Consider the following 27,708-nt stretch of genomic DNA (forward strand, 5'->3'; position numbering starts at 1 on the left):
ACGTAGAAGTTAGAACGTTCCTATGCTCAAAGGGACTGCCCTCTCAGTACTGTGTAAACACACTATTTAGCAGACGTAATCGTCCAAGTAATTCGAATTTTATACGGTTTGCTTCGGCTTTCGAATTGATTTTTGTTTGATACTTACTATTTATCGAAAGAAACAATGGGAACAATGGAAATTGCACGTTTTTTTTGTATAAATAAGCATGTGAGCATACATAAATCAGTCCAGTCCTATGATTTCATTCTCGACTTCCTTTCTCTTATCATGGTAACTTTGTCAGGAAGCATGGTTCCATGGAAGGTTTTAGGCACTTCTTTTTTGACATATCGAGTTTGGGAAAAGTCACATTTTACCAATATTGTCCCTGACTTCATCTTTTCAATGATTTCTTCTTTTATTGCTTTCTTGAAGCTGATATTGTCGTACAGGTTCTTTTGTTTGAGAACATAACCTTTCATGGCTCTCACTGTGTATGACTTCAATCGATTTTCCTCCTTCAAGTACAGGTTGTTTTGCACAGCAGCGAGCATCGTCATAACTGTCATGGTGTCTAGTTCGAAGCTGTGCAGTTTTGGGAGGTATTGTAGCTTCATGGAATGAAACGACTCAAGATTGCCTGTATGAAGAAATTTTGCACAATTTCGAAGATCGTTTGAAAACCGTGTCGCCGTTATCACCCTGAAAAGCGCTAAAAAGTCCTCCTCTTCCACATTAAACCAGTCTATTGACCTAGTAGTATGCCTGGTTATTGATCCATGTTTGGATGCAGCGTACTTCACAGGTATCTTCGGGTAGGGCCTAGTTACCATCAGTTTAATGTGTTTTTAGTCCAGTGCAAATACGGTCTCTTCCTTCAGAATACATCCTGTAGATTGTTGGGTAGAGCCATGCTCTGACGTGTTCTGTAAAGCGGGATCGAGACAGAGTGGGGAGCTCCACCAGATTCTGGAAATTCATAATGCTCTGGAATCTCAGTCCTGACAAGGCGATACAAGATGAGATATGAATGTTTATGACGAATTTACGGCGAACAATGGGACTGATATGCCAAGTAGAAGGATTCGATCCGAGCGTGCACATTGTGCAAACATAATCTGCAGAGACTGCAATCCCTTTAAATCGCACTTTCGAACTGAGAACTTTTCCTCCGCATTTTGGGCAGTACGAGAAGAGCAGCAGTTATTCTTGAATGTTCACGTAAACCCAGGAAATTGGCTGTGTTTTCTCATGCATCTTTCCATGCGATTTCATTTGAGTTTTACGAGTAACCCTCTTATCACTAACTGCCGTTAGACTTGGTCATGGTCCAGGGGGGGGTCCAGGGTTATATTCGTCGTCACTGCTACACGGGTTGTCTGAATCTGTATCAAATTCACTTGAAAGATTTTCTTGTCGGTGTGTTTCGTCTAATAGAGCCAGTTTGCGTTGAACAGTCTTTTTAGACGGACTGCATTGCACTCCTTTACTAGTCTCAGTACTAGCCGGCAACAAAACTGATAGGTACCTGTCAGTATCAAAATAGGGAGCAAGGTGAGATAAAGCAGGATTATCACTCGCTAAAAGTCCTTCCACAGTCCACTTCTTGGTGTTCGTCGATGTTACCTTGATTTGTTGAACTGGAACCTACAGGATTATAAAAATCGTAAAAAATTGTATCGCTTTTTAACATCCACACAGTATTTTCAACTCACCCTGTAGAATAGCATCGTTTTCTGATATGAGTTGATCTATGTACTCGATGTCTCTTCTGACTCTTTTTCGCCCTGGTCTCACGGGTGTAATTTCTTCCGTAATCTGACTCGACAGGTGCACCTTCATTCTACCAGTCTGCCTATCAGTGTTTGGAACAGAGTCAGGTCGCAATCGTATCCACATCTTCTTGGTAGATTCAGCTTTCTGAGCGTTGGCCAGATCATATGGATCGAAATCCTGTTCGGTAAAATGCTCAGAGCAAACTCTAGTGCTCTTTTTGACATCTTCAGGCTGCCTTCGAATTCTCTGTCGCCATTTCAGAAATAAATGCTTGTTTTTCTCAGGGTCTGGCATTCGATAAAATCTTATGAATCGTCTCCCGGGCCATTTAGAAACCATGTTATTCTTACTGAAGTTGTTGGTACAGTCACCTTCGCCACAGTGCACCATGATGACTTCTGCAAGATCGAAAATTCTGATGAAGTATTGAACCTGTTTGCATTCAAATTGTACAGCAGATGTAACTATTGTGTTGTAACAATGTAACAGTTATCATGTATTTGCACTAGGTAACTATACTAAGTTAATTAGATGAATGCTAACGAGGATGATGACGAATACAGCAGCCCTCCTAGTGCTTCTGAAAGTGATGCAACAATGTCGGAGAGTTCCTCTTGTGACGACGATTGTGGGCCAGCCGTGAATAATAATCGAATTCATCGGGACAAGCAAAATGAAGAGTTTCATGACATGAGCTTAGATCCACAGTTGGCTGTTAGCGACCATGAAAGCGATGAAGAGCTAAGCATCGTAGGTTTCAACGAATATGACACGGATGATGATGAAGGGTGCGGTGAACAAAGAAGCTAAGCCTTTACGAAGATTGAAGCAAGACCCAAGGCCAGGGAGTGGTGCACTTGCGAAAACTGCTCCGTCATGGAATCGGAAATGGAGAGCTACTGTTGCAGGGAAAGCACACTGATGGCGGACACAGTAATAGGGCAATCAGAGAAAACCTGCGTTACTCTGGTTGATATTTTTAGGAAAACGATTGAAGACGAGGAAATCTTGAAACTTCAAGCAACTAGTCTACAAGATGTCAAGAGGAACGTTGACGGCACCATTCGGCCCGAGGGTTTACGATACATTGCCTACACAACCTTCTTACAAATGTGCTCTTTAAGGTTTTGTGGCAACGGGAGGAGATATGTTTTGCCATCATGTGCAGTATAAGTAGTGAAACGAATCAGAAATCTCTACCCATCCCCAGCCGGAAAATACAAAGACTTCTTACCGGGAGCAATTAACTCGCGGATTTAGAGCGTTTTAATGGATGTTTTATGGTTTTAAAGTCTGTTTTTTGTCAAATACCGATGTAAAACTTTCTCATACAATTGTTCAATAATAATTTAACGATCCAAAAATTACAAAAATGAAATATTGAGCCTTCTAACGAACGGAAAAAAGAAGGCAAACATCACATAAACACTGTACTGAGAGGGAACAACATTCCAAACTAGGAACGTTCTGCGTGCAGCGAGAAATTTAGTGTGCGTGATATCTCCATTTATGTGTAAGCTAAAAATTCCGTTCTTTGATCATATTAGAGTATGCGAGGCCTAGGTTAACGTAACATGCACAAAAAATCTTTGCCAAAAGTGAAAAACTCATTTACGTCATCCGTTCAAATAAAGTCCGATAAGGTAGTTACACTACAAGTTACCATAGTTACACTACAAGTTCCGGGTAAACCGCCCCTAAAACGTCACCTGTTTTTTGGGCCCAGATTGCCGAGTTAGGGCTAAATTTACAGGGTTCTGAAGTGTCTAGGAATAATATTTAAACCTTTTTCTAGCCTGCCAGGAAGATTTGGAAATTTGAAAATAAAATCAGGTACAATTTTTTTGACGTTGAAATGGAGTCACTTTTAAAACACCACCCCTAGAATGTCAACTCTATATGTGTGATAATTACAAAATGTACAGGAGGCCTGATTTATCTTTTGTCACTAGTACTATTTGTTTTGTCTTATTAAAACATTAAGCTACTTGAAAACATTCACTCACTAAAGGAAGTACCTCAAAACCGTAATCACCCCCTAAAATGTCACGTGCACCACCCCTAAAACTTCAGCTAAAACAGGTTGTGTAGCACTCAGAATGTTACTCAATTATTAATTTTAACCACTTCAGGGACAAATATAACCTATTTCTGAGAGGTGTCGACCAGAATTTCTCTCTCTGTTGAAAAAAATGGTGGAATTTAGTCAATTTCCCCAATTTACTTTTTGTGACATTTAAGGGACTTTTTTAAATACCCAGAACTTACGGCAAAACAGTAACTCAGTCAACAAAATTAACACCTGTAGTTAGATTATCTAGTTATAAACTAACAATTGGCACAAAAGAAATGGATTCAATGTGATTTTAACCTTGTGCAAATTGCATGTTTTAATTGCATTTTTTGGGATTTTTAACATCATCCTGCATTTTGGCAATTTTAGTGACCTGTAGTTAACTAATCCAACCCAGTAATCGATCTGACCTTCTCTATAGACTAGATTTGACTGCTTTTAGCAAAATTGAATGTCAAAAACTACGGTTTTTGGTACTTACTAGTTTATGGTAAACCTATGATATGCCCCCTAAAATGTAATTTTTTTCTCCCCTAAAATGTCAAATTTGTATTTTGTTCGCATGGTGTGCGATAATAGCTCTTGTTTTGGCACTTGTTAATTATTAACATCAACTATTAACGAAATATGAGTATGCATTGCATCTTAGGAAAAGCCTGAGTAATTTGATCCAATCAATCAAGAGTGGCGTTTTAGGGGTGGGTGACATTTTAGGGGCGGTTTACCCGTACCATAGTTACCATAATAGCCCCTGATACCTATTTAATTATTCATTATTTACTTATTCATAACAAATAAATAAATTAGCTCATATTTTATTACCCGGTAGTTAGAATCCGATATAAATACACAATAAAGGAAACCAATAATTTAAATAATGAAAAATATTCGTTTGTTATCAACAATGTATAATTTGTATTTTTAGTACGTTATTTAAAGTTGTGTTTGAAAAAGTTGAGTTTCTAAAAACAGTTATAATTACCTCTAAAAAAAGTAATAATTACCTCTAAAAAAGTAATAATTACCTCTAAAAAAGTAATAATTACCTCTAAAAAAGTAATAATTACCTCTAAATAGCGTAGTCAGGAAGTGGCCATGAAGTTGATCGTGGAAGGTGGACCGTTTGTCCGACTCCTCCCCTTTCCTCCTCCCTGTCCTCTCTATCAGGTCCCTCCCCCAGCTTTTGTAGCGGCTTGTGAAGCTACTTCGTCTTGACACCTCGCCTGAACGGATGTGAATAACGATATAATATATTTATATATTTAATTAGTGTAATGCAGGGACAAAAGGATTTCGCGATTATGTTCATGCCGCGATTTCTTTTTGTCCCTGGTGTAATGTGGTAAGCCAGTTACAGCAGAGGCTTAGTGTAGTTAGCATTTCTTTGGGATATTGTAATTTAGATTAGTCGAAAAAAACCGTTGGATTTGGGTGTAAGTTTAGTGGGTTATGCGGAGTAAGTGTATCGATGGTTTTGAGTGTAGACACGTGTTAGTCGGGTGGACTAGTTTTAGTATTTAGAGAGGTGTATTGTATTCACACCTCGCCTGAAAGCGAACGGTGGGATGTGAATAAATAAATAATATATTAATTATATATTAAATTCTTACATTTAGTACACGCTTCGACATTAAAATATACCCAACAAAGATGATGTACACTTAAGTCATTGAAGCGAGAGTTAGTGTTGAAATATCAAGATCATGCTCTTCTTTATCAGTTCAGAATTTATGGGCAAATTATATATATATATTTGGACTTTTCTAAAAGTAAATAGCCTACTTTATAGACCCAATTGAGATATTTATTAATGTGCAGTGGTTCACATCTTTTTCAAACGCCTCATTCCTGTCAAGTAAAAACGTCATTTATAAACTATAGGGTGTGGAATATTTTTAGAAAAATTGCTGTTTCTGGCAAAATATCACCTTTTTTCAATTTTCATCTTTTACAAATTACAGCCACTTGATGCCTGGAATGAATGGCTAACATAGAACAGAATAATTTATAGACCTGATGGAGATGTTGATTAATGTGCAGTGCTTCAACTTATCCTATTTCTGGAATGAATGGCAAATATGGTGGCAGTTCTACTTCTAGAAGGTTAACAGCCCAGAAAGGGTAAGTGAAGAAGGGAATCTCCTAAACATTATGCGACTTATTAACCTAAGTGGAGCAACAGTTATACCTTATAATACAGCCTTTTTAACCAACAGGGCTGCATCATGGTATTAAGATTTAATTATATTTTCACCGTAATAATACAAAATATGATTCAATTTATAAAGATCGTTATAATACGATGGTTTATCAAAGATTCCCCAATTATCACGAATAAGATAGGAATAACTTGAGGTTACTTCAGATCACAAGTTCCAACTTTTGAGTTTTGAGCACAACAATGCCGGGTGCGATAATTCGTTCTAGGGGGTTACTTAGTTGTCCTTTGGATCAGCATTATCTTTACTTAGTTGTCCTTTGAATCAACATTATTTTTTCCCTGAACGTGGATTTAATTTTGAATCGTTCCAACAAGACTCACACGTTGTAGCTCAAATTAATAATTTTAACGAAAATAATAAGTACTGAGCACTTTCTTAGCCTTTAAACGATGAAACGTTCCGTTGGGTTGGTTATGTGTGCAGCTCTTGTTGCGGTAATATCATCGACATCAGCCAATGAGGTAGGTCTAATTTCTTTAATTCCAAAAACAACATTTACAACCGACCACACGTGGATAATATTGTCACTCCTCATTTCTCAGTGTGAAGATTTAGAGGCAGAAATAGAAGTTTTACAAGGCCTGCTTTGCACCTCAATGAAATTTAACCTGGAGGCAGAGATCGCTAAAGAAACTTTGTCCCAACAAATAGAAAGCTTGAAGAAGTAAGAAATCTTATAAGATGGGCTTGGCAAAACATTTTATGAGGATCATTTACAATTTCATAATTCAGTATAAGCATTTTTGAGTCGCACGGTAATCTTGAATATCAACCAAAAGATCATTCGCATACTAAAATGACTTTTAACAGGGAAATCTCTAGCATTCAGAAAGAATTGAAAATTAATGAGGATTGTTGCAAGAAAGATGATAAAACGGCCGAAGGTAAGAGTGGCTAACAGTAACAGGGACAAAAGGAAATCGCGGCATGTGCGGAATCGCGATTTTTCCCATTATTTGCGACAAATTTTATGAATAGTCTGTTAAAATCGCTATATTGCGATTTTTGGGCAAAATAATCGCGATTTTCTTATGTCCCTGGTGGCCAAGCTTTTACATTTTCGATCAATAATTAATAAACGCTATCTCAAAGGCCCAAGAGAGAGGTGATAAATACCGTAATTTATCGTTACCCACCATACACACTTCTGTGATTTTCCACCAATTTACTTGGTGTCGTAAGAAAGTTCTTCCAGGGTCCTTTCTGATCTCAACTTATTCAGGAGAAAATGTAGTGTACACTATCATACAACAAACCGGTACTGGTACTGATAGTGTAAAATAAGGTGGGCAACCAGACCAGTCCTCCCGAGGCGTACCAATGGTAAACAATGCCTGCTCACAAGTCTCTCACTACACACTATACTCTCAGTCGTTGTAGCGACTGACAACTGCAATAACTCACAATAACTAAGTATTGAACTCTACGTTAATACGACAATCACGATAACTTGTATTGCCAATTACTCTGATATGACTACTACATACATGCAACTAAGTGCGGTACTGTGAATCAAACGGTTCAAATGCTACAATTCGGTCCTAAGCTAGAGTTGAACAAAGGAAACAGTTGAATCGAGTAATAACGTTCGAATGATGAATATAAAGATATTATCAACAATCACAACTTAAACTGTGGCAAGACGGGCCACGTTGGGCGTTCTAGATCAGCGGTTAACACTTTGATTAAACACGTCACCTAAAGAGCTTTTCCAGAACTAATCCTAACGTGTCCAGAAATGCGTTATCGACACGCGCCACGTGATACCACGTGGTCACTTAACTACCTAAATCTACACTCATTACTAACGGTCATATTAATCACTAAATTACAATCTACACAACTGCTAAAACTACTCTAAAACTGCTGCAAACAGCCTACATATTACACTACTCATCACGGAGGAACTACAAGCGGCGCCTATCTTTTTACCCTGATAGGAACTGAAGGTGAAACCAGCCCACACGACTGCTCGGCAGACCGTTCTGAAGGATCTCAAAGTCAGTGCTCCTTCGAAGATGATATAAAAATCGGTCAACTCAAGGCAGTGAAGATCGAGAACATAAGCGACGGCACCTGGATTTTTGTTAGCATGGCTGTGGAGGTAGATGGAATTGTAGCGGGAAGAGGGCACGGTAGCATGACGGTCGGTGATTACCTTACAAAGACGATAAGCTTGAATACGAACATAGGTATGAATACTTAATTTTTTTTGGGATGAATTAAAATTAACTGTGATTTAAGGAGATTTTACCGTAATGTAAGTTCAAAATTAAATTTAAACCTAAAAATGCCGTAATTTATCGTTACACACCAGACACACTTATCTAGTTTTCCACCAATTTACTTGGTGTCGTAAGAAAGTTCTGCCAGGGTCCTTTCTGATCTCAACTTATTCAGGAGAAAATGTAGTGTACACTATCATACAACAAACTGGTACTGGTACTCATCACGGAGGAACTGCAAGCGGCGCCTATCTTTTTACCCTGATCGGAACTGAAGGTGAAACCTTCCCACACGACTGCTCGGCAGACCGTTCTGAAGGATCTCAAAGTCAGTGCTCCTTCGAAGATGATATAAAAATCGGGCAACTCAAGGCAGTTAAGATCGAGAACATAAGCGACGACACCTGGATTTTTGTTAGCATGGCTGTGGAGGTAGATGGAATTGTAGCGGGAAGAGGGCACGGTAGCATGACGGTCGGTGATTACCTTACAAAGACGATAAGCTTGAATACGAACATAGGTATGAATACTTATAGTTTTTTGGGATGAATTAAAATTAACTGTGTTTTAAGGAGATTTTACCGTAATGTAAGTTCAAAACTAAACCTGAAAATGCCGTAATTTATCGTTACATACCAGACATACTTATCTAATTTTCCAACAATTTACTTGGTGTCATGAGAAAGTTCTGCCAGGGTCCTTTCAAGAAATATGTTAAAACGGCCTAAGGTTAGAGTGGCCAAGCTTTTAAATTTTCAATCACTAATTAATAAATGTATTTTTCTCAAATTACTGAATCTCGCTATCTCAAAGGCCCAAGAATAAGAATCATTTGATACCCATTACCCACTATCCCCAAGTTGATGGAGGATGGGGTTGCTATGAAGATTGGACGGAGTGCTCAGCTGAATGTGGCGGAGGATCCCAGATACGGAGTAGAGAGTGCTCCAGCCCTGCTCCAGCTCATGGTGGGGCGCAGTGCGAGGGAGATATGGACGAATTTAGGGAATGTAATACCAACCCCTGTCCGGGTAATGAAACTGATGAGACTGCATGATATATTGTGGCACAATAGTTGTGAGATTTTACCTAAACGCTAAAATATTTAACAGATTTTGAACACATACAAACTCAATGGAATTAAAACAAGTCAAAAATAGACCTAGATAAAATGTCTGATTTACTTTTTTAAATAAGATATACAGTTCGAGTAGAATATTTTGATACATTATTTCAAGTTGATGGCGGATGGAATGACTATGGAGATTGGTCCGAGTGCTCAGCTGAATGCGGTGGAGGATCCCAGATGCGGAGTAGGACCTGCACGAACCCTGCTCCAGCTCACGGTGGAGGGCAATGTGAGGGAGACGCTGGAGAAAGTCAAGTGTGCAACATCCAACAGTGTCCAAGAAACGGCAACTGGACTTGCTGGAGTGATTGGACGGAATGCTCAGCTGAATGTGGCGGAGGAACTCAAACTAGGAGTAGGTCCTGTAATGACCCATCCCCAGCTTATGGAGGTGCTGACTGTGAGGGGGACGATGAGGAAACCAGATCATGCAACACCCAAACTTGTCTAAGTAATGAAGTTAACGAGACTTGGAGATATGGTCTCTTTTTTAGTTTAAGATTAGATAGTGTCTTCAGACTGCCTATTTTTTTTCGTGTTCTTGTTTCGCGTGTAAATTATTTTTAATCATACGATCAACAATCGCTTAATTTTATTTGAAGCCTCCATCCTGCGTAATATCATAATAATATTTCAGATAGATGCCCTGCTTCTTATCCACATGTATATTTCAACGGACAGCATTGTTGCAAAACAAACAGGGAAAAGTATTACCGACCCCAGGGTACGAAATGTGACGGCAGTGTCATTCGGGTAGACAGTTTGTGCTGTGAGCGAAATATGGCTATCAGATGTCCTACTGGATTCTGCAACGAACGTTAAGGCAGCTTCAATGGCGTTTAATGTAGCCTATTCGAACGGTTTTCTGTATAATACCCTTAGTTCGGTCTAATACAAAAATTGTATGAGGTCATAAAGGTAATTAAATTTGTAATCCACATCTTTTTTCAGTTCATAATTTGAGGGAGAGATCTGATTTCAATGAAAGTTTCCATTTTGATATTTTGTGTTCTACATCCCCAGATAATATTAGAAAGTCAGAACAGTTTAATATTAACAAATTGAAGACACTTTATCCGTTTGGCCTGAACAATATGAATTCCGTTTCTGGAAGCTAATTTTTCATGGTGTCCCGAATTTTATTTTTGAATCGTTAATTTTTTGTTTATATATTCAGTCTATCAATTTTTGAATTGCGTTTTTTTGATTTAATGAACTACTGCAGACTCCACATTATTATAGTATATGCCATTAATTTTGTTCCGATTTTAAACTATTCCATTTTGACGAGATGCTAAATTAATTTTTTGAGACTTTACTACATTTTTGATGAGAATTTTTGACATTTTCATACTAACCATTGATATTCTCAGATTATGTGACTGATTAAATGCTGAAGATAAAAGAAATATATTCATTTTGCTAAGATTATGTTTGCGTTTTATTGCTCAACAGCTGTTCGAAGGATCAAATTTAAGATAATCCATATCTCAAACAATAAAAGAACCAAGACTAAGTTGTTTGAAAAGTTGCAATTTTTGCTGTGGTTTATTGGGAGTTTCCGCAATTTACGCTTAAAAACCAATAATCTATAATGTACAGGGGGGGGGGGGAGCAACTTATGTTACGTACGTTGGCCGTTATAGTCACTGATTGACCGATTGAGATATTTCCTTTGTATGACTTACTATCACCACTCATTCGAGGAATATGTTAAATAAAAAACATTAATGTTCATTTTTTCGAATGAAGGTTCATTATCGCATTTATTTGATAATTCTGATAATCAGATCGAGCCAAATTTTATTCATATTTATAATTTATATTTTATGATATACAAATTTTACTAGCATTTTATTTTCAGAATATTTTGAAATGTTAATTGGGTATATGAATTGTATGTGGGGAGGGGGTGAGGGCTGTCAATATTTAAGAATATTAAAATGAATGTATTTTGACGATTTGACCCATGGATATTGAAATAAATTTTCGTGCACATATATACTTTACCATACTTACCTAATACCTACATCCCGATATTTTGGAGGCCTAAATCGAATATTGCCACCCTATACCCTATACCTTATACCCACAATAAGATTAAATTGCAAATTTATCGACCGATTGCGAAATTTTCATGCAAAAATATTGAAAAATGATTAAGTTATTTTGATTGTAACGAAATCACTTCGAGATATAGGCGATTTTTAGTATCCACTATCCACTATCCACTTTCAACAGATGTAAATTGCAGAGAATTTGAACCTCATATCAAGTTATTCTCATTGAAAAATGTTGAAATTTTAAATTATCAAATTCAACTAAGGCCCATAATGATTATATTTCTACTAGACATATTTCAATTGAATAATATAAAACAAAGTTGAAAAGGGGCCTTAATTTATAGACCCAATTGAGATATTTATTAATGAGCAGTGGTTCACCTCTTTTACAATTTGAAGAGGAGTGCAATTTGGACTTTTCTAAAAGTAAACAGAATAATTTATAGACCTGATGGAGATGTTGATTGTTGTGCAATGTTTCAACTTATCCTATTTCTGGAATGAATGGCAAATATGGTGGCAGTTCTACTTCTAGAAGGTTAACAGCCCAGTAAGGGTAAGTGAAGAAGGGAATCTCCTAAACATTATGCGACTTATTAACCTAAGTGGAGCAACAGTAATACTTTAAAAAACAGCCTTATCAACCACCAGGGCGCGGCTGCATTATGGACATAAGATAATTATATTTTCACCGTAATATATTAAAATATGATGAAATTTAGAAAAACTCGTTGAAATCCGATGGTTTACCAAAGATTCTCCAATTATTACCAATAAGATAGGACTAACTTGAGGCTACTTCTAATTGAAGTTCTGATTAATCAACGAAAAATCAGATCAAAAGTTCCAACTTTTGAGCACAACAATGCCGGGCGTTATAATTCGTTCTATGACAGATGATTCTCTAATGGTTTATCAAGGACTCTCCAATTATTACCAATAAGATAGGACTAACTAGAGGCTACTTCTAATTAAAGTTCTGATTAATCAACGAAAAATCAGATCAAAAGTTCCCACTTTTGAGCACAGCAATGCCGAGCGTTATAATTCGTTCGTATATAAATATTATATACGATGATAGTGATTCACATTTCACTACGTTCATTTTGGTCCATTTCATTTTTAGATACATAAAATGTTTTGATGCCATGATCTGAGGTGGATACTATACTCCTTGATAGCTTGACTTAGTCCTAGTCTATAATTTGGTGCAGTAAATCGGTAATAGTCATTTTATTTAGAATCCTGTTGTCGTTTGGATCAACATTATCTTTTCCCTGAACGTGGATTTAATTTTGAATCGTTCCAACAAGACTCGCACGTTGTAGCTCAAATTAATAATTTTAACCAAAATAATAAGTACTGAGCACTTTCATAGCCTTTAGCAACGATGAAACTTTCTGTTGGGTTGGTTATGTGTGTAGGTCTTGTTGCGGTGATATCATCGACATCAGCTAATGAGGTAGGTATAGTTTCTTTAATTCCAAAAACAAACCTACATTCACAACAGAGCAAATGTTGCAAATTGATAATGCATTATTGGCCACTCAAAAACATCCTAATTCACATCAAAAGTGATCTAAAGCTTCCCTAGTGAAACCACAAATATTCTGACTTCTCATTTTTTCAGGGCGAGGAACAGTTAGAATTAGAGATCGAGGTTCTGAAAGACCTGCTTTACATTTCAATGCTGCAGAACGTAGAGATGAAATATGAAAAAATGGAAGCGGAACTCGCCTTATCACAAGAAATAGAAAACTTGAAGAGGTAAGAAACTATAAACATCGATTAAAGATGGGCTTACCATACATTTGCATTTCAGGAGGATAATTTAAAATGTACATCCTCCAGCACTTCCATTTTTGAGTTCCACGGTAATCTTGAATATCAACCAAAAGATTTACGTTTGTTATTCCATAGAGTCAATTCGTATGTAATTGATTGATTTGAAAGATTTCAATAAACAAAAGATTAAGATAACTTTTTACAGGGAAATCTCTAGCATTCAGAAAGACTTGAAAATTAATGAGGATTGTTGCAAGAAAGATGTTAAAACGGCCGAAGGTAAGAGTGGCCAAGCTTTTAAAATTTCGATCACTAATTAATAAATGTATCCTCCTCAAATTATTGAATCTCGCTTAGATCTCAAAGTTACCATACTTACACTACAAGTTACCATAGTTACACTACAACTTACCATAGTTACACTACAAGACACAAGTTACCATAGTTACACTACAAAAGCCCAAGAATAAGAAATATTTGATACTCATTACCCACTATTCCAAAGTTAATGGAGGATGGGGTTGCTATGGAGATTGGACGGAGTGCTCAGCTGAATGTGGCGGAGGATCCCAGATACGGAGTAGAGAGTGCTCCAGCCCTGCTCCAGCTCATGGTGGAGCGCAGTGTGAGGGAGATATGGACGAATTGAGGGAATGTAATACCAACCCGTGTCCAGGTAATAAAACTGATGAGACTGCATGATATAGTGTTGCACAATAGTTGTGAGATTTTACCTAAACACTAAAATATTTCACAGATTTTGAACACATACAAACTCAATGGAATTAAAACAAGTCAAAAATAGACCTAATAATAATAATAATAATAACAAAGTATTTATATCCCGCTCATATTAGCAACTAGTAACCAAGAATGGTACTAGCTACTAATGTCAGAGCGGCTGTCCAAACAAAAATAAAACTATAATAATTTAGAATTCTCCAACAAAAAATTCTCATTTTCCTTTAAACTGCTTATTAGTAACACTTACGTCTAAAAACTATATTATACGACAGACATGGTGATACAATCAGACATCAGATGGAATAAACTATAAGAGAAAAATAATAATCTCGACACATATTGGTTACCTTTATTTATTCAAAAGAATTTAATTAATTGAACTTCAATATACACTCTTCTTTATTTGTAGATCAAAACAACAAACACAAACTGAGGCTTGCATCCCCGTCAATACCACACAATCATTTAATGAGTTGCTCAAGGTAGTAGACCAGGCCGACGGATCCCCAGTCCGATTTCCCTGAGTATTGTCGCACCCAATTAAGGGAACTCGCACACTACATCACCCTGTACCCAACAGCTTGCAAGCAAGCTGCCGTTCACCCACCGGTTCACTGAGGTACAGGTAGATTGCCGAGGTACAGGTCTAGTCCCTCCGGACTCCGTGTAAGTGTAACTATACACACAACTCATGGCAGTTAAAAAATCCCATGGAATAATCTACAAACTAAGGCCAGGTTCTAGGAACTGGCCTAGATAAAATGTCTGATTTACTTTTTTAAATAAGATATACAGTTCGAGTAGAATATTTTGATACATTATTTCAAGTTGATGGCGGATGGAGTGACTATGGAGATTGGACGGAGTGCTCAGCTGAATGCGGTGGAGGATCCCAGATGCGAAGTAGGACCTGCACTCACCCTGCTCCAGCTCACGGAGGAGCTCAGTGTGAGGGAAATACTGGAGAAAGTCAAGTGTGCAACATCCAGCCGTGTCCAAGAAACGGCAACTGGACTTGCTGGAGTGATTGGACAGAATGCTCAGCTGAATGTGGCGGAGGGACTCAAACTAGGAGTAGGTCCTGTAATGACCCATCCCCAGCTTATGGAGGTGCTGACTGTGAGGGGGACGCTGAGGAAACTGGATCATGCAACACCCAAACTTGTCTAAGTAATGAAGTTAACGAGACTTCGTCTCATTTTTAGTTTAAGATTAGATAGTGTCTTCAGACTGCCTATTTTTTTTTCTTGTTCTTGTTTCGCGTGTAAATTATTTTTAATCATACGATCAACAATCGTTTAATTTTCATTAGAAGCCTTCATCCTGCATAATATCATAATCATATTTCAGATAGATGCCCTTCCTCTAATCCACATGTATATTACAACGGACAGTATTGTTGCAAAACAAACAGGGAAAAGTATTACAGACCCCATGGTACGAAATGTGACGGCAGTATCATTCGGGTAGACAGTACGTGCTGTGAGCGAGATATGCATATCAGATGTCCTACTGGATTCTGCAACGAACGTTAAGGCAGCTTCAATGGCGTTTAATGTAGCCTATTCGAACGGTTTTCTGTATAATACCCTTATTTCGGTCTAATACAAAAATTGTATGTAGGTAATTAAATATGTATGTAATCCATATCTCAAACAATATAAAAGAACCAAGTTGTTTGAAAAGTTGCAATTTGTGCTGTGGTTTATTGGGAGTTTCCGCAATTTACGCTTAAAAACCAATAATGTATAATGTACAGTGGGGGGGGGGGGGGGCAACTTACGTTGGCCTTTATAGTTATAGTCACTGATTACCTGATTGAGGAATTTCTTTTTGTATGACTTACTATCACCACTCATTTTCGAGGAATATGTTAAATAAAAAACATTAATGTTCATTTTTTCGAATGAAGGTTCATTATCGCATTTATTTAATAATTCTGTTAATCAGATCGAGCCAAATTTCATTCATTTTTATAATTTATACTTTATGATATAAAAATTTTATTAGCATTTTATTTTCAGAATATTTTGAAATGTTAATTGGGTATAAGAATTGTATGTGGGGAGGGGGTGAGGGCTGACAGTATTTAAGAATATTAAAATGAAGGTATTTTGACGATTTGACCCCATGGATATACTTTAACATACTTACCTAATAACTATATCCCGATATTGTGGAGGCCTAAATCGAATATTGCCACCCTATACCCTATACCTTATACCCACAATAAGATTAAATTACAATTCTTAATCGATTCCGAAATTTTCATGCAAAAATATTGAAAAATGATTCAGTTATTTTGATCGTAACAAAATTATTTAGACATATGGGCGATTTTTAGTATCCACTATCCACTTTCAACGGATGTAAATCGCAGAGAATGTGAACCTCATATCAAGTTCTTCTTATTCAACAATGTTGAAATTTCAAATAATCAGATTCAACTAAGGCCCACAATGATTACCTTATCGGACCTTATTTGGACGGACATTACTTGAACGCTGGAGGCCCTAGCGTTCATCTTAATGTCCGTTCAAATAAAGTCCGTTCAATTAATGTCCGTCCAAGTTAAAGTCCGTTGAAATTTTTTCCATTTCGAACTTTTTGTCCAGCATGTGACAACTTTTTAATGTCAGTCAATTTCAATAGCTATCATTAGACTAAACTATATCGTTGAATCAATAAAAACAAGGTATTTTTCTTCCTTACTGTATGAAAAATGGATTTAAATATCATTTGCTAAAATTAAAAAAACTTCAAAAAAAAGATGAAAAAAATTCGGATTTTTGATGGTTTTGATCGCCTTCTAGCGTTCATATTAATGTCCGTTCATAATTATGTCCGTTCAAGTAATGTCCGTCCAAATAAGGTCCGATAAGGTATATTTCTGCAAGACATTTTTCAGTTGAATAATATAAAATATAGTTGAAAAGGGGCCTTAATTTATAGACCCAATTGAGATATCTATTAATGAGCAGTGGTTCACCTCTTTTACAATTTGAAGAGGAGTGCAATTTGGACTTTTCTAAAAGCCCGTAATTTAACTTGTTGTGCAATGTGCAATTATTAGTTTGAAAGTTCGTTAACAGCTTTATTTCTTAGATTAATCAGAGAGAAAACAAACAATACAGTTAGATTCTAGAAGAACATTTTAATTCGTTGCTACTTCCCAGATCTATATTCGGAGTATTTTATAATTAATATTTATAATCCTAATTTATACTTTATGATATAAAAATGTTACTAGCATTTTATTTTAAGAAAATTTTGAAATGTTAATTGGGTATAATAATTGTATGTGGGGCGGGGGTGAGGGCTGTCAATATTTAAGAATATTAAAATGAAGGTATTTTGACGATTTGACCCCATGGATATACTTTAACATACTTACATAATACCTATATCCCGATATTTTGGAGGCCTAAATCGAATATTACCACCCTATACTCTAAACCTTATACCCACAATAAGATTAAATTGCAATTCTTAATCGATTCCGAAATTTTCATGCAAAAATATTGAAAAGTGATTAAGTTATTTTGATTGTAACGAAATCACTTCGAGATATGGGCAATTTTTAGTATTTACTATCCACTTTCAACAGATATAAATTAAATACCAGAGAATATGAAGCTTATATCAAGTTATTCTTATTGAAAAATGTTGAAATTTTAAATAATCAGATTCAACTAAGGCCCATAATGATTATATTTCTATTAGACATTTTTCAGTTGAATAATATAAAACAAAGTTGAAAAGGGGCCTTAATTTATAGACCCAATTAAGATATTTATTAATGAGCAGTGGTTCACCTCTTTTACAATTTAAAGAGGAGTGCAATTTGGACTTTTCTAAAAGTAAACAGAATAATTTATAGACCTGATGGAGATGTTGATTAATGTGCAGTGCTTCAACTTATCCTATTTCTGGAATGAATGGCAAATATGGTGGCAGTTCTATTTCTAGAAGGTTAACAGCCCAGAAAGGGTAAGTGAAGAAGGGAATCTCTTAAACATTATGCGTCTTATTAACCTAAGTGGAGCAGCTGTAATACCTTATAATACAGCCTATTTAACCAACAGGGCTGCATCATGGTATTAAGATAATTATATTTTCACCGTAATATATTAAAATATGATGAAATTTAGAAAAACTCGTTGAAATCCGATGGTTTACCAAAGATTCTCCAATTATTACCAATAAGATAGGACTAACTTGAGGCTACTTCTAATTGAAGTTCTGATTAATCAACGAAAAATCAGATCAAAAGTTCCAACTTTTGAGCACAACAATGCCGGGCGTTATAATTCGTTCTATGACAGATGATTCTCTGATGGTTTATCAAGGACTCTCCAATTATTACCAATAAGATTGGACTAACTTGAGGCTACTTCTAATTAAAGTTCTGATTAATCAACGAAAAATCAGATCAAAAGTTCCAACTTTTGAGCACAACAATGCCGGGCGTTATAATTCGTTCTATGACAGATGATTCTCTGATGGTTTATCAAGGACTCTCCAATTATTACCAATAAGATAGGACTAACTTGAGGCTACTTCTAATTAAAGTTCTGATTAAACAACGAATAACCAGATCAAAAGTTCCCACTTTTGAGCACAGCAATGCCGAGCGTTATAATTCGTTCGTATATAAATATTATATACGATGATAGTGATTCAGATTTCACTACTTTCATTTTGGTCCATTTTATTTTTAGATACATAAAATATGTTGATGACATGATCTGAGGTGGTTACTATACTCCTTGATAGCTTGACTTAGTCCTAGTCTATAATTTGGTGCAGTAAATGATAAATCGGTAATAATCCTTTTATTTAGAATCATGTTGTCGTTTGGATCAACATTATCTTTTCCCTGGACGCGGATTTAATTTTGAATCGTTTTAACAAGACTCGCACGTTGTAGCTCAAATTAATACTTTTAACGAAAATAATAAGTACTGAGCACTTTCTTAGCCTTTAAACGATGAAACGTTCTGTTGGGTTGGTTCTATTTGTAGCCCTAGTTGTGGTTACAATATCTTCATCAGCCAATGAGGTAGGTCTAGTTTCTTTAATTCCAAAAACAACATTTACAACCGACCACACGTGGATAATATTGTTACTCCTCATTTCTCAGTGTGAAGATTTAGAGGCAGAAATAGAAGTTTTACAAGGCCTGCTTCACAACTCAATCTTTCCCAATGTGACACAATTAGTATTATATATATAATATATACATTAAAAATTACCAATAAGGGACTGCTATTAATTTAAAAGAATTGCTCTACTTTCTTATTTTAGTACGCAGGAACCTGGAACAGTCATCGGGGTCAATATCTCTCTGGGTACTCCGCAGGACAACACAACTATGACAGTCTAGAACGGGCGAAATATGCGTGCATCAGGAATTCCGGTAAATTTTCATATGTCATAGGAAATTGAATAATATGCCTTTCATTAATCTGGTACAGCTTTAAGTGTAAATTGATCTAAGAGAATTTGAATTCTATGAATCTCTCCACTAATCCTATCGCAGACTGTGGTGGAATCACCTATGAACCCTACACCTCATATTACACCCTACGGAAAGGTTCCCTTCTTTACAGAAGTCCTAGTGGGGAAATCTCCTGGAAGCTTGGAGTTGCTCCACAGGAAGGTAGGATTGGACTAAACAATGAACGTATTCCCACTACTTTTAGTCAAAATCTTCCCTATCATAACACAATTGTATTACTATTTAAATATATAATAATTACCAATAAGGGACTGCTTTTTTATTTATAGGTAATAAACTGCTTTGGGTACTTTCCTACTTTATATTCAGTGCAATGCTAAAATATGGCTTTTAAATTTCAGGAAACTGGCAAATTGTTCCGTGTCAATATCTCCGTGAATACTCCGAAGGACAACACAACTATGACAGTCTAGAACGGGCGAAATATGCGTGCATCAGGAATTCCGGTAAATCTTCATATGTCATAGGAAATTGAATAATATGTCTTTCATAAATCTGGTGTACTACTACAGCTCAGGGACAAAAGGAAATCGCGGCATGCACGGGATCGCGATTTTTCCCATTCTTTGCGACAAATTTTATAGTATTTTATGTATATAGTCTGTCAAAAATCGCGGTATCGCGATTTTTGGGCAAAATAATTGCGATTTTCTTTTGTCCCTGCTACGGCTTTAAGTGTAAATTGACCTAAGAGAATTTGAATTCTATGAATCTCTACACTAATCCTATCGCAGACTGTGGTGGAATCACCTATGAACCCTACACCACACGTTACACCCTACGGAAAGGTTCCCTCCTTTACAGAAGTCCTAGTGGGGATATCTCCTGGAGGCTTAGAGTTGGTCCACAGGAAGGTAGGATTGGACTAAACAATGAACGTATTCTCACTACTTTTAGTCAAAATCTTGCCTATCATAACACAATTGTATTACTATTTAAATATATAATAATTACCAATAAGGAGCTGCTTTTTTATTTATAGGTAATAAATTGCTTTGGGTACTTTCCTACTTTATAATAATAATAATAAATTGAATTATAAACACTGCTTTTAAGTTGAAAAACGTTTACTCAGCTGTGTGAGAATAACTACAAAAGAACAAACTGAGATTATAAGTGCCACAAAAACTCTATCCTAAATTAACAGCCTTCCCGGCAATACACGATATAATAATATAACTCAGTAACCTAGAGTCTCGAGTTCATGAGTAAAGTTTTTCCAAATCCTGAGTTGATAAACTGAACAGATAAGTCTTGAGGGCCGATTTGAAGCTGTTAAGAGTAGGACAGCTTACAACAGACAGAGGAAGGTTGTTGAAGATTTTGGGACCTATCACGCTGAAAGATCTTTGGCCTGCTAACGAAGTGCAATGCTAAAATATGACTTTTAAATTTCAGGAACCTGGAAAAGTCATCGGGGTCAATATCTCCGTGGGTACTCCGCAGGACAACACAACTATGACAGTCTAGAACGGGCGAAATATGCGTGCATCAGGAATTCCGGTAAATTTTCATATGTCATAGAAGATTGAATAATATGCCTTTCATAAATCTGGTGTATTACTACAGCTTTAAGTGTAAATTGAACTTAGAGAATTTGAATTCTATGAATCTCTACACTAATCCTATCGCAGACTGTGGTGGAATCACCTATGAACCCTCCACCTCATATTACACCCTACGGAGAGGTTCCCTCCTTTACAGAAGTCCTAGTGGGGAAATCTCCTGGAGGCTTGCCTTAAAATGAAACGGTATACAATGTTTTAAAAAGATAAAAGTTTAGGAATTTCCTCTTTTGGAGACAATTAAAACCCAATTTACCAATGTGCAGCCCACAAAATGTTGGTAATCTACTAAATCTAGCTTTTTAAAAACTTATTGGAGGAGGGAGGGTGACATGTCTGCCAATGTCCACCTATGTCCTGTCCTTTTTGGGTTCTATGAGATAACGGATATGTATTTTGGGACGGAAGCTGAGTCGCGGACATTGCAATTGGCAGACACAAATTTTGAGAATTATTCGCACACATTTTGAAAAATTGGAAGGAGCTTATATTCATGACCTATCGAGGCTTCCCTTCGCGATTCAATCTCGGGAAGCAGGTCTCGGGGTCTCCCTTTTGTAAACCAAGCTCAAAAGCGGGGGCTTGCCTTCAGGGGTACGTATCGAGAATAATTCGGTTTGATAAAATTTTTCCTGAAAACCACACTTCGAAGTTTTATGCTACCCTGATCAACATGAGCTGAGAAAGTTTTTATCGTTCATTCCCCTCGAGTATTTTTCCTGAAAATTCCTGATTTGTTTCTAATTTAAACAAAATTTAGCAAATTTTACCGTCCGCTTATGTCCGCTTATGTTTGCTTAAGTCCGCATATGTCCGCCAATGTCCGCCTACGTCCGTATATGTCCGCCTATGTCCTGTCCTTAGGTCCTATCCTTTTTAGAGATAAGCGGACATTGACGGATGTGTCTCCCCCCCCCCCCCCCCCCAGCTCAACCCTAGGTGAGTAGGTGGTTACTGAATCTAGGTAAACTATAGGTAAAAATATAATATTAATCATAAGCTAAAATGTACTAATCTTTGTATTCTAAATGAGGTCATTTGGGATGTCAGTTTTGGTGTAAGCCCCTATAAATAGTCCAACCAGTCTACACTCTCTCCCCCAGGGAAGTAACTAAGTAAGAACGGTAGACACACAGCGCAAACCTTCCAGAACCTTCTAGAACCAATGTGAAGCAGACTTCTTCAAGAAACTGGGAACGTTCTAATTTATACTTTATGATATTTCAATCATACATTTCATCTTCAGAACATTTTGAAATTTTTATTGGGTAAAATTTTTATTGGGTGAAATTTTTATTGGGTAAAATATTAATTGGGTAAAATATTAATTGTAATTATTTATTATTATTGTCTAATTTAAAGACGTTAAAGCACGTGTTCTATTGTATAAGTCTATTGTATAAGTCTACAAATACAAACCATAGCAATAATCATGAGACATAATGTACCAAAAAAATAAATCATACTATTACATATTATATGTTTATTGTATTATAAGGCTTACAGTCATTATTTAAGGATAAAATTGATCCGAGTTATTGAACAATATCAACAATGAATCTGAAATTACATTAAAATATGACTTTCCACGCCGCAACGTGCTGTTAATTTCATGGGCTATTGAATTCTGAACAAGATTTTGATTGGATGCAGCCCGTGGTTATGTTTTTACCTTAATTCAGTTATTAAATCAGATAAATACTAATAAAAATACTAACAATAATATCTAATTAATTATAAGATCTAATTATGATAATATTTAATAAATCTAACCGAGACACTTGCAGTAGAGGATAGGAGCCACGTTTATCTGCTCTAGTATAGCGAATCTTCTCTTCACCCTCACCAAATTCTCTGATATCATGGTGAGACGACCGTCACAGTTCCAGATAGCTTTCTGACAGTGTGTCACCCAGTTCAGTCTTATCAGCAGATTCTGGGACAGTTCCTGTAATATGGTTGTCATGGTAACCATTTCTATCGCTAGCAAACTAATTCGGAAGCTTCCTCACTGCACGTGACACCACACAACTAAACGAACCAATGAGAATCTCAGAACATTTCATATTCATGTTCTCAGATTATTTGTTATATATTATATAGTAGTATTGAAAGGATTGTCACTCACGGCTTTAGCAGCAGCGAACTTGTTGTAAAACTCGACGAGGGAGCGGTTGTTGCTGTGCAGCCTCTTCAACTGTTCTCTGTGTGCTACTAGAAGATCTGCTAACACTGAGATGTCTCCCTGTACCATGAAACTCTCCTGCTGGTTACTGATCGCTGGGGAGGTAACTAATGGTAACTAATGGTAACTAATGGCAACTAATGGTTACTAATGGTAACTAATGGTAACTAATGGTAACTAATGGTAACTAATGGTAACTAATGGTAACTAATGGTAACCAATGGTAACTAATGGTAACTAATGGTAACTAATGGTAACTAATGGTAACTAATGGTAACTAATGTAACTAACTCCCTGTACCATGAAACTCTCCTGCTGGTTACTGATCGCTGGGGAGGACATCTCCGTTACTTTAGTACTGTTTAGTTTGTTTGAACCTTCTAACTGGTGTTGTTTTGTCCGATTACGAAGAATCCAGAGAGCATATAAACTCAAATCTGATGCAATAATCGTCCCTAAAACCACATGGGTTCATTGTAACCAATGTGTAGTAGGTACAGTGGGGCTGCCATATGTGTTGGTCATTTCTGACGTGCAAGTTTGAGTGCATTTTAGGTCATATTGTTAGCATTGAGTGGAATTATGAGTTTTGAAAATTATTAACTGCTAGTTAATTAACGTTAATTAATTATTGTTAATTACTTACTGTTAGTATTGTTTGCTGAATTGGTAACTGCAAATTAATTAACGATAATTAATTACACTTAATTACTGTTAATTATTGTTAGTATTGTTTGCTGAATTGATAACTGCTAATTAATTAACGTTAATTAATTACACTTAATTACTGTTAATTACTTACTGTTAGCATTGTTTGCTTGCTCCTCGCATATCCTCTCAGTCTGTCCTAACAGATTCTTCAGTTGTTGTAACCTTTCTTCCAGTCCTTTGATATCTCTCATTCCTGGATGATAACACTTTAGTACTTTAGTTACCATGGTAACACTAACGATAACACTTTAAATTACAAATTAATCGAGAGATTTTTTATCTTTGATCTCTCAGAAATTTATTAAGATTACCTCGATAGCTTGAAGAGGTCTCATAAATTGTAGATCAACATGATGTCCACTGCCAATTCAAACATTACGAAGAATACCAAACGGTGAAATAACCAATATGAAATTGAAATAAAAAACAACTTGAAATAATTGAAATAAGACGACTTCGTGATAAAATGCAGCACAAACCTGGTGCCTGCAAGCTTTGTTTAACCTTAATACATTTCCTTAAATTATAATGGTAACAATGGTAACTAATGGTAACTAATGGTAACTAATGGTTACTAATGGTAACTTATGGTAACTAATGGTAACTAATGGTAACTATTGGTAACTAATGGTAACTAATGGTAACTAATGGTAACTAATGGTAACTAATGGTAACTAATGGTAACTAATGGAAACTAATGGTAACTAATGGTAACTACTGGTAACTAATGGTAACTAATGGTAACTAATGGTAACTAATGGTAACTAATGGTAACTAATGGTAACTAATGGTAACCTGGTGCCTGCAGGCTCTGTTTAACCTTGTCCACCTCCTCCTGTACACGGGGTAGGAAGGACAAGTTGATCTGATCCATGGCTCTACCACACTGGAGCACTAGCGAGTTAAGGGAGTTCTGGGAGTCTTGTGCTTCTATCCAGTGCAGCAAGGAGATAAACTCACTCTGTGAGGGAGCAGTGGGTAACGATATTATTTTATTTAAAAAACTTGATCAGAATATTCCAGAATTTTGGTACCAGTGAAGCTAACTGATAGTAACGCTCGAACCAAAAGAAATAAATTGTATAATGGTAACTAATGGTAACTGGTGAAGCCCCCTCCCGGGTTGCAACATTGCCATGTTACGCAAATAATTGCCGCGCTAACGAAATATTTGCCATCTTAGCAAAATATGCGCCGTGTTATGATGTATTTGCCAGGCTGCGCGTGATGATGCAAATATTTCATAAGGAGGCGAATTTTACGTTAGGAAAATGCGCATTCTTAGCAAAATATTTGCCAAACGGTCTGACGCGCGCTGCACGCTCCTTTTTAGTTTGTTTACGCGAGAATGAAATCTTCGCATTCTTAGCAAAATATTCGCCTCTTATAATTTATTTGCGCGAGAGTTAAATCTACGCTTTCTTAGCAAAATATTCGCCACCTTATAATTTATTTGCGCGAGAGTTAAATCTACGCTTTCTTAGCAAAATATTCGCCACCTTATAATTTATTTGCGGGAGAGTTAAATCTACGCTTTCTTAGCATAATATTTGCCGCTTTATAATTTATTTGCGGGAGAGTTAAATCTAGCTACGCTTTCTTAGAAAAATCTTTGCCACCTTATATTTTACATAACTTCATTTGTGATAGGAATTAGGATCATATGCTGCTTACGACTCTGCAGTGGATCACATACTGTATACGTGGATTGAACTGACCCGAAGGAATTATGATCAGTGGATCGAAATACATAACGTGACCGACGAATCGCGTCCACAAGATCACTTCGAAATAAGTAACGTGAACCGGCCTGACGAATCACTTGATGAGTTTATGATCCAAAAGAAGGATAGGATCTGACCTGAACTTGGAAATAAGATAGGATATTGTGTCGCACTGAATATAATAGAGTACGCTACCTGGATTGTAGTGCGACACATACTGTAGTCAGTGTAGTGCGAAAGATTACCTTTATAGTGTTACTGTTAGCAGTTAAAAATCTAAACTTCATCCCGTTTCAAATATCAAACCACAGTACGAATTATTGCACTAATGCCGGTTATAATGAGGTCTAAAACACACGCTCAAAGTTAAAGTGTGTTTATATTTACCAATTAAACTTTAGTTGATGTTAACTTGTTAATTATAACTGTGTACGAGTACGACTACCTACCTATAAACAGTAACCGCTTCGATTTGTTTAACAAAACATCATTTTTCGAACTAGAGTGCGGTACCTATGACTTAGACTTTACTCCGCTAGAAACAACAAAATTTAAACAATTGGACAGTAGCGAATCTACCTAGCGAACTTTAGTGTTAGAACTTAGCGGTGACCGACAACTAGGAACCTCTCATTCCGGCCTCCCACATGTATCACATCACATGGCCCAATCAGTGACGTATCATTTGTGATGTGATCCATATTATTCACATGACAGTTTAGTAAGTAGTTGTGTATTACTATTATAAAGGATTTTAAGAAGTGTTTGAGCTCTCGGCATGTGTTCACATAACGGACGTGAGCCAGGTCCAAAAGGGGCTGGTTCTCGTATCCAAGGATGTGAGCCGAGCATGCACTGAAGCGGAAAGCTGCTAAACAGCCCAAGGTTTCAGAACCTATAAACAAATCCTTATTCCTCAAAATTTATGTTTTATAGTTAATACGAGCAACAAGCAACGCCAACATGTAGGTATATTGTATTGATCCTTCGGTTCTACAGCTCTTGACATAGGGCTGAAACCGTAAGATCGAGGCAATCCTCACCTCAACTGATCGAACTTGATCGGAGAGCAGAGTACGACAAAACACAGCAGGTAAGCAATTCATTTTTGTGACTGTTCCTCACCTGTACAACGTTGCACGAGAAATCGATTTAAATTGGTTTTACAGCCCTAATCATGACCTACGGAGTTGAACTTAAGCTGAGACCGAAAGATCGAGGCAATCCTCACCTTCAATGATCGAACAGGTACTACTAACATCGATCACGTGATATGACCGTAAGTTGACCCGAACTAAAGTCAATTACCTTCTGAACACGCACTGAAGTCCACCAGGGAAATATATTGAAAAATCTATTTTGTCAAACTCGAAGAAAACTTCTTGTGAATTACCTAAGTTATGTTTGTAAACAGTAAAATAACTAATTCGTCAATCATGGATATGCAGATGATCCAGTTTCTCTCTAAACTTAAAACTTCGTGATATTTCAATCGATTTTACTCGAATTCTTTAAAAAATATTTGCCTAATAACGGTCTGACGCGCGTTGCACGCTCCTTTTTAGTTTGTTTACACGAGAATGAAATCTTCGCATTGTTAGCAAAATATTCGCCTCCTTATAATTTATTTGCGCGAGAGTTAAATCTACGCTTTCTTAGCAATATATTCGCCTCCTTATGATTTATTCGCGCGAGGATTGAATATGCGCGTTTTTAAGTTCTTACTTCTTAGCAAAATATTTATTTGAACGAAAACTCAAAATTTACCGAGGAATCGACCTTTTTATTAACTCATTTTGATGACTGTTTCTGATCAGAAATTGCACGAAAAATCGATTTAACTAGGTTTCAGAACATATAAACAATTCCTTATCCCTCAAAATTGATATTTTATAGTTAATACGAGCAACAAGCAACATATATTTTGATCCTATGGTTCTACTCATGATATGACCTAGGGAGTTAAGCTGAAACCGAAAGATCGAGGCAATCGAACAAGTAG

General features: G+C 36.5%; 1 protein-coding gene across 10 annotated transcripts in view; it reads right to left on the reverse strand.

Annotated features, from left to right (window-relative positions):
• LOC134813895 (RB1-inducible coiled-coil protein 1-like) overlaps positions 1-27,708 on the reverse strand; it is a 119,445-nt gene that overhangs the window by 20,144 nt on the left and 71,593 nt on the right. For 6 of the 10 annotated variants that reach the window (XM_063821826.1, XM_063821819.1, XM_063821824.1 and 3 more), the window contains exons 8-12: positions 24,778-24,943; positions 24,074-24,175; positions 23,215-23,366; positions 22,860-23,034; positions 4,900-5,055 (exon numbers count right to left, since the gene is read on the reverse strand). The exons of the other annotated variants lie outside the window; for them this stretch is intronic. In XM_063821826.1, the coding sequence (XP_063677896.1) occupies positions 4,900-5,055; positions 22,860-23,034; positions 23,215-23,366; positions 24,074-24,175; positions 24,778-24,943 (751 nt within the window). The remainder of the gene's footprint in view (positions 1-4,899; positions 5,056-22,859; positions 23,035-23,214; positions 23,367-24,073; positions 24,176-24,777; positions 24,944-27,708) is intronic. 10 annotated transcript variants of the gene reach the window in all.

The sequence above is a fragment of the Bolinopsis microptera genome, chromosome 4 (genome assembly GCF_026151205.1).
Source record: "Bolinopsis microptera isolate Bmic1 chromosome 4, MBARI_Bmic_1.0, whole genome shotgun sequence".
NCBI lineage: Eukaryota > Metazoa > Ctenophora > Tentaculata > Lobata > Bolinopsidae > Bolinopsis > Bolinopsis microptera.